This window comes from Pavona decussata, unplaced genomic scaffold (assembly GCF_977016875.1).
Source record: "Pavona decussata unplaced genomic scaffold, jaPavDecu1.1 SCAFFOLD_219, whole genome shotgun sequence".
Taxonomy (NCBI): domain Eukaryota; kingdom Metazoa; phylum Cnidaria; class Anthozoa; order Scleractinia; family Agariciidae; genus Pavona; species Pavona decussata.
Window position 1 is genome coordinate 2,249,616 of NW_028145624.1, and position 12,290 is coordinate 2,261,905.

Here is a 12,290-nt window from a genome sequence, read left to right on the forward strand (position 1 = left end):
CTTTCATATGACAATTTTTTTTAGAAAATTTAAGCTCACCACGCCATTCATCAACCTCTGGGGTTTAATAGCTGCAATACCATCAGAGTGGAAGTGTGAGTTACAATCAATAAATGGTAGGAATCGACAAGATGACCAACCGACTATTTATTCTAGTATTACTTGCAAAAGAGCTAGGAATATGCTTATTCAAAAGAAATTTAAAGAACCATTAGCTAGCTCTAGGTTACAAAGGTTAGGTGTAGATGAGACAATGATCAGTGTAATTTATAAATTACCATTTAGAATAACACGAGAAACGAAACTAAGTATATTTCAGTATAAGATAATTCATAATATTTTACCATACAGAAACCTGCTGTATAAAATGAACATCTCAGAATCTCCCCTCTGCGAATTTTGTAATGAAGTAGAATCACTACTGCACATGTTAGTTAGCTGTCCCAACATAAGAGACTATTGGAATTCAGTCCTACTCTGGTGGAATAATCAAAATAACGTTATTTACAATTTTGATGAATTAGGAATAATGTACGGCAATGATCCTGGAAGTTCTAGCTCCTATATCTTTAATTACTATATTCTACTTAGCAAAAGACATGTTTTTCTGCAAAAATACGAGCATAAATTACCCAATCTCTCCCTCTTTCTCGAGCTGGTAAAAGAAAAACTGTTAATTCAAAGATCAATCGCATACTCAAAAGGTCAGAAAGATATGTTTTTATATTTATGGAAGCCCTTGCTAGCACTTATTTAGTTTAGTTACCTAGAACGTGTATCGCAGCTTTGTTACCTTTGTCACTTTACCGTCACTCTACTGTAGTATTGTTGTATGTATTGTTTTGTAAAAAAATAATGTAAAAAAGCAATAAATATTAAAGAAAAAAAAAAGAACTTTGTGAAAATTTTAACTGAGACCATTTTGAATCCCTACTTAATAACAGAATTTTCTTACCCCCAAAATCCAAAAATGTGTGACCCCATTCTAGTAACTATATTGAAAATGCAATCCATTATAGTCAATCCAGTCGTGACACTGCGACCCCATCCAGCGGCACATCGGCATTAGCCTCATATAAGAAAGTACCACCCCCCGCCCCCCACTTCGGGTCGAGAACTACGACATACAATCGACATACAACGAACCAGGGCATCGAACAAATATCAATGTCAACTTCGCAAACGTCGTTCCCAGGCCCAAGAGGAAAGGGTAGCGCCTGTTAATAAAAGACATAGCATTTATCGATGAAAGATCGCCAGCAACCTTCGGCATTCCGAACCTTGACGGAAAATGGACTTACTTACTTACTTACTCACTTACTCACTTACTTACTTACTTACTTACTTACTTACTTACTTACTTACTTACTTACACTACCTTACACGATGACAATGTAGGTTTCAGCTTTGTAAAACCACACAAATTGACAATCAAACCTTTAATGTTTTTTGACGTGGATTTCTAGTAACGTCAGTTCGACAAAGTCTACAGCTCCAGTAATGATTTTAGCTTAAGCTTGACCTTTCCTCTCCGCATTGTGAAATACAATCTCTCAGTCAAGAACTAATTTCTTCACCGTAAACTGTTCAATTTCCATCATTTAAACTGTAGAGTACTTCTTAGAACTTATCATTTCGATTTACCGCTTCAAAAGGGTTAATTTTCTTTCTGAAAACGAGTCTAAAACATGTAAACAATATGGCCGCTGAGGCATGAAAGAATAGCGAAGGCCTGAAAAGAATTCAGACTTGAACGGGAATTTAATTCAAGAGAATATCTGTACCATGCTTCCAAGCCAAATAGGATCTGACCAAGCGGGCCGCAGTAGACTGACAGTAGCTCTTGATAAATAATTTTCAGTAATTACCTGTAACATAGCATATTGCGTTTTCACTGACGCGTGAGTCTTGGGCTGGCAAGCAGACGGTTCCGATTGTACGGCCAAGGGTTGCTGGACGCGATAGTTTCAAAACTGCAACATCGTGACGTAGATGGCTCCAGCTGAATTGTGGATGTTTGATGACTTGTGATACTTGAAATTTTTCGCCGTCACCAATCCTGTTATGTGCACCTATATTTATATTGGCAATATACATTACAGTTGATAAGAGTAAGTTAACTCAGGTGATAAATGGAAGACAGAAGCAACTTCATCAAATAAATGAGAAAGTTGGATGAATAAGGAAACAAAATAAGCTAAATAGCTGAACCCCCTAGGAATGCTAAGTTTTAATAACCCCCTCCCTCCAACTTCAATGGTTCTTTCACCTTCACCTCGCGGGACATTCTTTAAGGTTGCCGGTTGCTTAGTCTCCTCCTCAGCCAAACCGTTTGTGCAGAGGAGCGTTGCGTGACGACACTAAGAATGGCTGCGTAGGGGATTACTGGTTGCTATATCAATCCCAATGTCCTATGCGGCTATTCAATAACCAGATAATGACCAGCATTTCCTGTTTTTTTTTTTTTTTGGCAGGAGAGGGGAATGGGGAGGAGGTAAAATTTGGAATCGACCTGTGACTCAAAGAATGCATTTTTCTATAACAATGAGACTTGACTGAGACCGGTATGCATCACTACCCGAGAGCTCAGACGGAGGTCGTGGAGCCTGGAACTATTTGAGGAATGAGTGGGCGCCAAGTATGTGCTCCCCGTCCATCCGGGTTCATTTATGTTCATCGTCTAAACATACAGCTCTTGAAGCAGTTCTATTAATTTTTCTTCACACAAATTGACTTGAATCGCATTGAACTGAAACTTACCCAGAACCACTGAATACCGATTAGGGTCACTGCTTTGGTCGACGCAATGTGCGGCGGTTAAAAGCCAAGTTGTGGACAGAAGAGAGGCGCCACATTGGAGATCGCCTTGAAGAAGCGCTTGCCAGGGCCACGAATTCCGGGGTGCTTCCTCGCCTCCTATAATTCGGCCCTCGGCGGGTTTCCTGCCACACGCTGTTAAATACAAAAACAATTGTTACGGTTGTTATGAGTGACAGAGTAAAGAACGATGGTCTACAAACCGCCTAAAAGATTTCTAATTTTGTATTTGTAAGTTTCACTTGGGCAATCAAATACAAACATCAGATTGGCAAACCTTGACTCAAGGTTGCTTTAGCTACACTTCGTTTTAGCGAGAACTTCTCATTATTGACACGAGTGTCAGAAAACATCATAGTTGATAAAAGGCAGTGGTTATAAAGCCTGAAAAACTTCTTTGTTATAAGTTTTTGCGAGCATTTTTGTCCTTGACCGTGCGCAGACAACAATAGATTTAGAAATGTGTTGGAGTAACTGACCAATAGAAACGTTGCTCTAAATATATTTAACTGTAGTGTGAACATTAAAACAAAGGATTGTACACGGTCGCGGCCCTTCCAACAAAAATTGCAGCACCATTGCTGTAATACACGGTTTCGTAACCAGTTCCTCAACAAACTATGAAAACATCCTGTACTTTTTGCCCACCCGAGTCTGATGCGGTATTGTAGTAACGAACACCTATCAGAAATGCTAATACCTTGAAATAAGGTAACTACAATGTCATGTTGCCACATTGCGACATGTACTCTTCCTTTGGGCTCAACTGTGCCAAGATATGTTGCGATGGAATATGCCTGTTTTCCTGCACATGTACTAGTTGTTTCGATTGTGACTGGGATGAAAAATGTTGTTTGGATCATCACGGTTGGAGTGTGATCTATATGGCGTTCATAACTTTTGTTTGACTGATGATAATTTCCTACTGGATTCGCCACTGGGCTCCCAATATGTTTATACAGCTGTTTCGACAAAGGTTGTCCAAAAAAGCGTAAAAGCGTACGTGATAATGCCTAAAGGTAGTCTGGGAAACACCCAATAAATTTCAATAAAAACTTTGAATCCATATTGCCTGCCGTCTCATGATCAAGTCTTCGCTGCATGGTCGAGGCATTATGGATTCTGAGTTTTTATTGAAATGCATATTGCCCGCCATCTCAACAGTGGAGGCAATATGGATTCTGTGCTTTTATTGAAATTTATTGGGTATTTTCCAGACTACCTTTCGGCATTGTCGCGTACGCTGTCAAAACAGCTGTATATTCATGCATTTGCGCGCTTTTTAACTCGTTAATTCGCGCATGCGCAATGAACGAGTTATAGCAACGGTGGCGTTTTCACTTGGTTGGTGAGTTGTTAACTTTGAGGCATGCGCAGTGATCGTAATGTAGCGGAATTTCACTCTGACGCTGGTCGAAATAAGCGAATTTTACGTTTTCGAAAGGGAAACACACCTCTTGGAAACGGTGAATCGAAAGAGAAACTTCTAAGGGATGCTCGAAAGTTTCAACAGCGGAAATCAAGCATTAATGGCGAAGAAATTTTTCTTCGATTTGTGGTTTTATTAGCCCTATGATCGGGCAGTTAAAAGTATCTCAAATCAACTTTTAATCCGCGGAGTTCCTTGGTAATGTTCAAGTGTTTCTAGGAATACAACACACAAATAATTACAGGTTTGATTGTGAATTTGTACTGAAATACTATTCTAATAGACCGATTTTTCGTTTTCCGAACAGTTCTTGCAAAATTTTTGAAAAACGTGCTCCGATAAATTCGCTTCAAAATTGACTTCAAATCGCTTGCAAGTCGCCTCCCGGCGAAAATTATACGCTTTTGCCTCTTAGGCCTGTAAAAAGACCTATCTGAATAAATTTTTTATTTAGTAAAGCTTTTTGTCTGTTTTTCTATTTTTATTGATGAAACGTGACAATCTTGTGTAAACAAACACGTCCTCGCAACTAGCGGATGAAATTTGCCCAGACAGAAGGCGCAATAAAATTCATTCGGGGTCCAGTTTGAGCAATAAGATCTATATTTACGTTCACTTGGATAAAGCCAAAATAGCAACTTTAGCAAGGTTAAAACCTTCTCTCGATGCAATAAAACGCGACAAAAGCCGTCGTTTGAACTTAGAATGCTGAAAACAGCAAGATTTAGGTTAAAGGGACAGTATCACGCTATTTTTAGTAACACACTGAAAATCGGAAAGATGCTATTCGGTTGATAGCAGCCAAGATATAATGACAAAAGTCCATTAAAAGACTATCAGAATGCAAAGAAACTATCCAAGGATATTTTCGCCGGCAGATGACCAAGATAGAGAGGGGTTCAAATTTGAAAACGTCTGGCAGACGTTTTCAAATTTCGCTGCTGCAACGCACTAAAAATCGCTGGTTGTACTATGTTTTGGTTCAACCTTTCGTCTTAGAATCACTATTAATATTTCTTTAAATTAGCGATTGAGAAATTAATTAACACAGTGTTCAAAATTTAAATTTAGTGAATTTTGGCCGAAAATCATGATATCTCTCATCGATCTCCCATGATACTGCCCCTTTAAGTGGTAGGCAACCAAAATCGTTCACATATATCAAGTTTCATTCGGTAACAACACAACTCGAGGGAAAAAAAATACGGAGGTTCTTAGAAGAAAAACTGGACGCTTTCTTGTCGATTGGCAACCACGCAAACCACCAAAAAAAGCGCACACGCCCACCTTTGCGTTGCTTCGCGTATCGGAAGGAATCAGAGTGTGTAATTTAATTGTTTAATTGTTTATACATAACGCATTCCTTGTAGCGTAGTACCGCTTTATGGTTACCACTATTCACTTCTGCATTCATGAGTCACAGGAGCCTTTGATTTATCCTTCGCGATAGGCTAAAGTCTGGTCGCCGAAAGCTCATTTCGTTAACAATTTTTTAAGCAAAGAAGTCTTATTAGCTTTTAATACGTATAATCCTGTTTACTCCTCCATTTTTACTGATATGTTTTGTTTCCAAAAATGGCAGTGGCAGGCTTGTTAAAAAATTTGACCTCCAAACAGTGGGAGCTTAAGAGGAAACAGTAGCTTAATTCAACTTTGTGCTACCGGAGAGCGTAGAGTCCCGAAAGTAACGGCCCCCGTTACTTTCGGATTTAGAAGATAATCTGGTAGTCGCTACTTTCGGATGGTTACCAAACGTTTGTGATTTTTTTAAAGGTCATTCCGTTTATGCATGTTATTTTAATAACATGTGGAGAGTTAAAACTCTCCACATGAACAAAGCAAACTGAAACAAAATAACAAAAACAAAAAAGGCCCAAAAAAACCCTTTGTAGCGAAAATAATGTTCGTATTATACTACAACTAATTACTGTATCATTTGACTCCGCTGACCCACACAGCTTTTAAAGGATAGTTTCCAGTAGAATTCAATGAAGTTTGCAATCAAATAACAAATGATTCTGCACTTTGTTTAGTCCTACACTCAGGCTGTTCAATCCGCATTACACTTGAGAGCAGAGGGTTTCTCTTTAGTAATTTCTTTAAATTTGGAAGACCGTTCTAAAAAGGCATTGTAAGTCGATCGAAATGGACGCAATTTATTTGCAGGAAGGTATTATAGAGTCAAAAGGTACTACTTGAAACGTTATATCAAATACAATACGGTATTTTATTGCGGTTGAGTTGTCATTTTCGAAGGGCCGCTACTTTCGGGATTGGGGGGGGGGGGGGGGGGCGTTACTTTCGGAATTCTACTTTTTTCAAAGGAAAATTGTTAGGGTATGGATTGAAAGAAAGCAGAGAGCTACAAATGTGATATTTTAGTGCTGGGGTATACAGTATAGTGTGAAAAGATTACTGTAAAACCTAATGAATTATTTTAACAACCTGGAGGGTAAGAAGCGTTGTATTCACAGCGGTTTTTTGTCTCGTTGAACTTCAAGTTAGCCGGACAGGGTATTTTATGCGGGAATCCATTTGAACAGGCGATATATCCATGGCTGTTGTCGGGATCTGCGTAGTTACCATTGGCTTTCTCATCGCAGAAACCTCCTAAAACAACGATAAAAACTGTTAGATAACTAGCAGGCAAGTTTCTCAGTAACACTAACATCTTTTTCCTCGTGGGGAGAGCAAAACAAAATCAAGAAAAAAGAGGAGAAACAAAGCTAACAAGATTTTATAGCATGTTTACTAAACGTTTAAAAAGAAAAACAAAAACAAACAAATGAACCAAGATGAAATAGATGGCTATGAGGGGATTTGTTATACAAGCCTATTACCAGAGGTGTTACACCTAATACAGTATAGGAATTTGCATGATTTTCAGTTGTGATTTTCGGCTGTTCTACCCATACCTGAAATACTGCAACAGATATTTTTTGTGCAAGTACTTATTCAACAAGACTTCAAGGTATTTACAAAATTTAAAAAAAGGTTGTTAGAATTATGACATATTCTAAATATAGACAGAAATGAAAGCCACTATTTCTGTCGTTAGAACTACTGAATATATATGAGTTAAATATTTATCAGATAGTCTCATTTATGTATTCTCACTGTTCTCACTATCATGGAAACTTGCCTTTAGCTTTCACAGATTACTTTTCAAGGAATGACACTATTGATAAGCATAATAATAGATCGTCAACAAAATTACACATAAACTACAAAAAAAAAAAAAAAATTCAATTAAGTATGTAGAGTGTACAAACCACCTAAAAGATTTCTAATTTTGTATTTGTAAGTTTCACTTGGGCAATCAGATAGAAACATCAGATTGGCAAACCTTGACTCATGGTTGCTTCAGCTACACTTCTTTTTAGTGAGAACTTCTCATTATTGACACGAGTTTCAGAAAACATCATAGTTAAAAAAAGGCAGTGGTTATAAAGCCTGACAAACGTGTTTATTACAGACAACAATAGATCTAGAAATGTGTTAGAGTAACTGACCAATAGAAACGTTACTTGTAAGATATTCAACTGTAGTGTGAACATTAAAACAAAGGATTGTACACGGTCGCGGCCCCTCCAACAAAAATTGCAGCACCTTTGCCGTAATACACGGTTTCATAACCAGTTCCTCAACAAACTATGAAAACATCCTGTACTTTTTGCCCACCCGAGTCTGATGCGGTATTGTAGTAACGAGAGCAGGACACCTATCAGAAATGTTAATACGCTGAAATAAGGTAACTACAATGTACATGTTGCCACATTGCCACATGTACTCTTCCTTTGGGCTCAACTGTGCCAAGGTATGTTGCGATGGAATATGCCGGTTTTCCTGCACATGTACTAGTTGCATCGATTGTGACTGGAATGAAAAATGTTGTTCGGATCATCACGGTTGGAGTGTGCTCTATATGGCGTTCATAACTTTTGTTTGACTGATGATAATTTGCTGCTGGGCTCGCCACTGGGATCCCAATATGTTTATGCAGCTGTTTCGACAAAGGTTGTTCAAAAAACCTTAAAATTAAGCGTACGTGATAATGCCGAGAGGTAGTCTGGGAAACACCCAATAATTTCAATAAAAACTTTGAATCCATATTGCCTGCCGTCTCATGATCAAGTCTTCGCTGCATGGTCGAGGCATTATGGATTCTGAGTTTTTATTGAAATGCATATTGCCCGCCATCTCAACAGTGGATACAATATGGATTCTGTGCTTTTATCGAAATTTATTGGGTATTTTCCAGACTACCTTTCGGCATTGTCACGTACGCTGTCGCAACAGCTGTATATTCATGCATTTGCGCGCTTTTTGACTCGTTAATTCGCGCATGCGCAATGAACGAGTTGTAGCAATGGTGGCGTTTTCACTTGGTTGGTGAGTTGTTAACTTTGAAGCATGTGCAGTGATCGTAATGTAGCGGAATTTCACTCTGGCGCTGGTCGAAATAAGCGAATTTTGCGTTTTTGGAAGGGAAACACACCTCTTGGAAACGGTGAATCGAGAGAGAAACTTCTAAGGGATGCTCGAAAGTTTCAACAGCGGAAATCAAGCATTAATGGCGAAGAAATTTTTCTTCGATTTGTGGTTTTATTAGCCTGATCGCAGGGTTCCTTGGTAATGTTTAAGTGTTTCTAGGAATACAACACACAAATAATTACAGGTTTGATTGTGAATTTGTACTGAAATACTATTCTAATAGACCGATTTTTCGTTTCCGAACAGTTCTTGCAAAATGTTTGAAAAACGTGCTGCGATAAATTCGCTTCAAAATTGACTTCAAATCGCTTGCAAGTCGCCTCCCGGCGAAAATTATACGCTTTTGCTTCTTAGGCCTGTAAAAAGACCTATCTGAATAAATTTTTTATTTAGTAAAGCTTTTTGTCTGTTTTTCTATTTTTATTGATGAAACGTGACAACTCGGTGTAATCTTGTGTAAACAAACACGTCCTCGAAACTAGCGGACGAAATTCGCCCAGACAGAGGCCGCAATAAAATTCATTCGGGGTCCAGTTTGAGCAATAAGATCGATTCCACAGCAAAAATGTAAACACTGAAAATTTGCATCGCAACGCTTGATGTACTTCTATATTTACGTGCACTTGGATAAAGCCAAAATAGCAACTTCAGCAAGGTTAAAACCTTCTCTGGATGTTATAAAACGCGACAAAAGCCGTCGTTTGAACTTAGAATGCTGAAAACAGCAAGATTTAGGTTACGTGGTAGGCAACCAAAATCGTTCACATGTATCAAGTTTCATTCGGCAACAACACGACTCGAGGGAAAAAAATTACGGAGGTTCTTGGAAGAAAAACTGGACGCTTTCTTTATCGATTGGCAACCACGCAAACCACCAAAAAAAGCGTACACGCCCACCTTTGCGTTGCTTCGCGTATCGGAAGGAATCCGAGTGTGTAATTTAATTGTTTAATTGTTTATACATAACGCATTCCTTGTAGCGTAGTTTGATGCGAGTACCGCCTTACGGTTACCACTATTCACTTCTGCATTCATGAGTCACAGGAGCCTTTGATTTATCCTTCGCAAAAGGCTAAAGTCTGGTCGCCGAAAGCTCATTTCGTTAACAATTTTTTAAGCAAAGAAATCTTATTGGCTTTTAATACGTATAATCCTGTTTACTCCTCCATTTTTACTGATATGTTTTGTTTCCAAAAGTGGCAGTGACAGGCTTGTTAAAAAATTTGACCTCCAAACAGTGGGAGCTTAAGAGGAAACAGTGGCTTAATTCAACTTTGTGCTACCGGAGAGCGTAGAGTCCCGAAAGTAACGGCCCCCGTTACTTTCGGATTTAGAAGGCCAATCAATAATCTGGTAGTCGCTACTTTCGGATGGTTACCGAACGTTTGTGATTTTTTTAAAGGTCATTCCGTTTATGCATGTTATTAACTCTCCACATGAACAAAGCAAACTGAAACAAAAAAACAAAAACTTAAAAAGGCCCAAAAAGACTCTGTGTAGCGAAAATAATGTTCGTATTATACTGCAACTAACTACTGTATCATTTGACTCCGCTGACACATACAGCTTTTAAGGGATAGTTTCCAGTAGAATTCAATGATGTTTGCAATCAAATCATAAATGATTCTGCAAGTAGCTTAATAAAGAGAAAACTGGCTCATTTTTAAAAATTACCCATAAATCAGCATAAAAACCAAAAAAAAAAAAACTACAAATTAAAATAACCACTACTAGTCCTTAAAAATCCTAAAAATTCAAAAAAAATCGCAAAAAAATTCAAAAAAAATTTCCAAATAAAATGGATTACCAAAAACATAATTGCAAAGAACTCCAACAAATCTGCAAAGAACGAAAAATCATTTATGCTTCAAAAATGAGAAAACAAGAGATGATTGAAATTCTCACCCAAAACGACCAAGATCCCACAAAAAATGTCCATTTTGAAGTTCAAACTCGAATGGCAATCTTTTGAAACAACTCCGAACAACGAGAAAAAGCAAGAGAATGTTCACGTCGTTGGCGACAAAATAATCCCGAGAAAGCGAAAGAATATTGGAACAAATGGATGGAACACATTGAAAACGAAAAAGAACAAAAAGAAAAAGAACTCGCAGAAAGATAGATAAAAAATAATCCTGAAAAAGTGAAAGAATATTGAGAAAAATGCAGGGAAAATTATGGAAGAAAAAATATTTCAAATTTCTCTTCTGATGAAGAAAAATGGATAAAAAATGAACTGCAATTTTGATTTTCACAGAATTTCTCTGAAAATCACTCTCTTTTGAAATCATACTCAACATTTTCAATTTCAATTTTTCCACTTCTGCAAGCATTTGCAATTTTGTCTGCTGATATTTGAAGTTTTTCCAACGCTTGTTTTGTTTTGTCGAATTCAAGTCTTTCATTTGGTGGCTCAAAAACAAATTTTCTTAATTTTTTTTGTTTCGAAGGAAAACCAAAAGCTTTTTTGAGTTCATCGTTTGTGTATGTCATTTTGTTTTGAATTTTTTTTCTTTGCCATTTTCAAAAGACTTGCATGAGTTGGATAAACTGTGATTTTATCACTTTTTGAAATAATTTGGTTCAAATAACCCAATGATGAATCACAGAAAGAAATGTCAAAAAGATCTTTTCCACTCACAAAAATTTTTAATTCAATTTGTTCTTTTACCATTTTATTTAATTTTTAAAAAAATTTGTTAAAAAAAATTCAAAAAAATTTTTTTTTAAAATTTATATAAAATGGATTTGAAAGTCTCAGAATTAAAAGATGAAGCGAAAAGGCTTGGACTCAGAAGATACAGTCATTTGAGAAAAGCAGAATTAATTGATGTAATCAACCAAGCTCGTGAACGAGAACGTGAAAGATCTCGAAACCTCTCACCAATTTTTGATGAACCAGTTCCAGAAATAAATTTACAAATTCTCCAACCAACAAGAGCAGTGGAAAAAAATCCGAAAGAAAGGAGAAGAAAAGAGACTAATGAAGAAAAAAATAGAGAAATCAGAGAACTCGAGGAAATGCTTGGATTGAGAAGACCAACGCAAAGTCTTTTTCCTCCAAAAATCAAAATATCATCAACCTAAGAAATCGAGAAAGACAAAAAAATCACAAAAATAAAAGAAATAAACAAGAAAAGAACAAGAGTCACAGAAACAGCAACCGCATTGAGTGGTTTTGCAAGACAATTTCGAATTCAAAAAGAAGGAAATTATGATGAAATGGAATTCATGTAAATTGTCAAACCAGATGTTTTGCGATTGATGAGAGAAAATCGACAAACAAGGGTGAGACTTATTCTCAATTGTGAGATGACAAGAATTGATTTGACCAACGGAAATGTTTTGACTGCGTATCCTTTTTTTTATTCTCAAACAATTGAAAATCTTGAAGGGACGAATGAATCAGAAATCTTTGATTCACTGATTCAAACAATCGAAGAAAGATTTCAAAATTTCAATCAAGGAGCATCAAACTGGTTTCTTGAAAGAGTTATTTCACTTGAAGTACAAATTACACAATTCATTCCCCTCAGAGGGAGATCATGGA

At 37.2% G+C, this 12,290-nt stretch overlaps 2 protein-coding genes across 5 annotated transcripts in view; both read right to left on the reverse strand.

Annotated features, from left to right (window-relative positions):
* Positions 1-12,290, reverse strand: part of LOC146459469 (uncharacterized) — a 283,723-nt gene that overhangs the window by 244,283 nt on the left and 27,150 nt on the right. The window lies entirely within an intron of this gene.
* The window catches only part of LOC146459476 (chymotrypsinogen B-like), a 116,633-nt gene that overhangs the window by 80,186 nt on the left and 24,157 nt on the right, over positions 1-12,290 (reverse strand). For 3 of the 4 annotated variants that reach the window (XM_085089402.1, XM_085089401.1, XM_085089403.1), the window contains exons 5-7: positions 6,692-6,856; positions 2,761-2,952; positions 1,869-2,072 (exon numbers count right to left, since the gene is read on the reverse strand). In XM_085089402.1, the coding sequence (XP_084945528.1) occupies positions 1,869-2,072; positions 2,761-2,952; positions 6,692-6,856 (561 nt within the window). The remainder of the gene's footprint in view (positions 1-1,868; positions 2,073-2,760; positions 2,953-6,691; positions 6,857-12,290) is intronic. The other variant, XM_085089404.1, reaches the window with a different exon arrangement.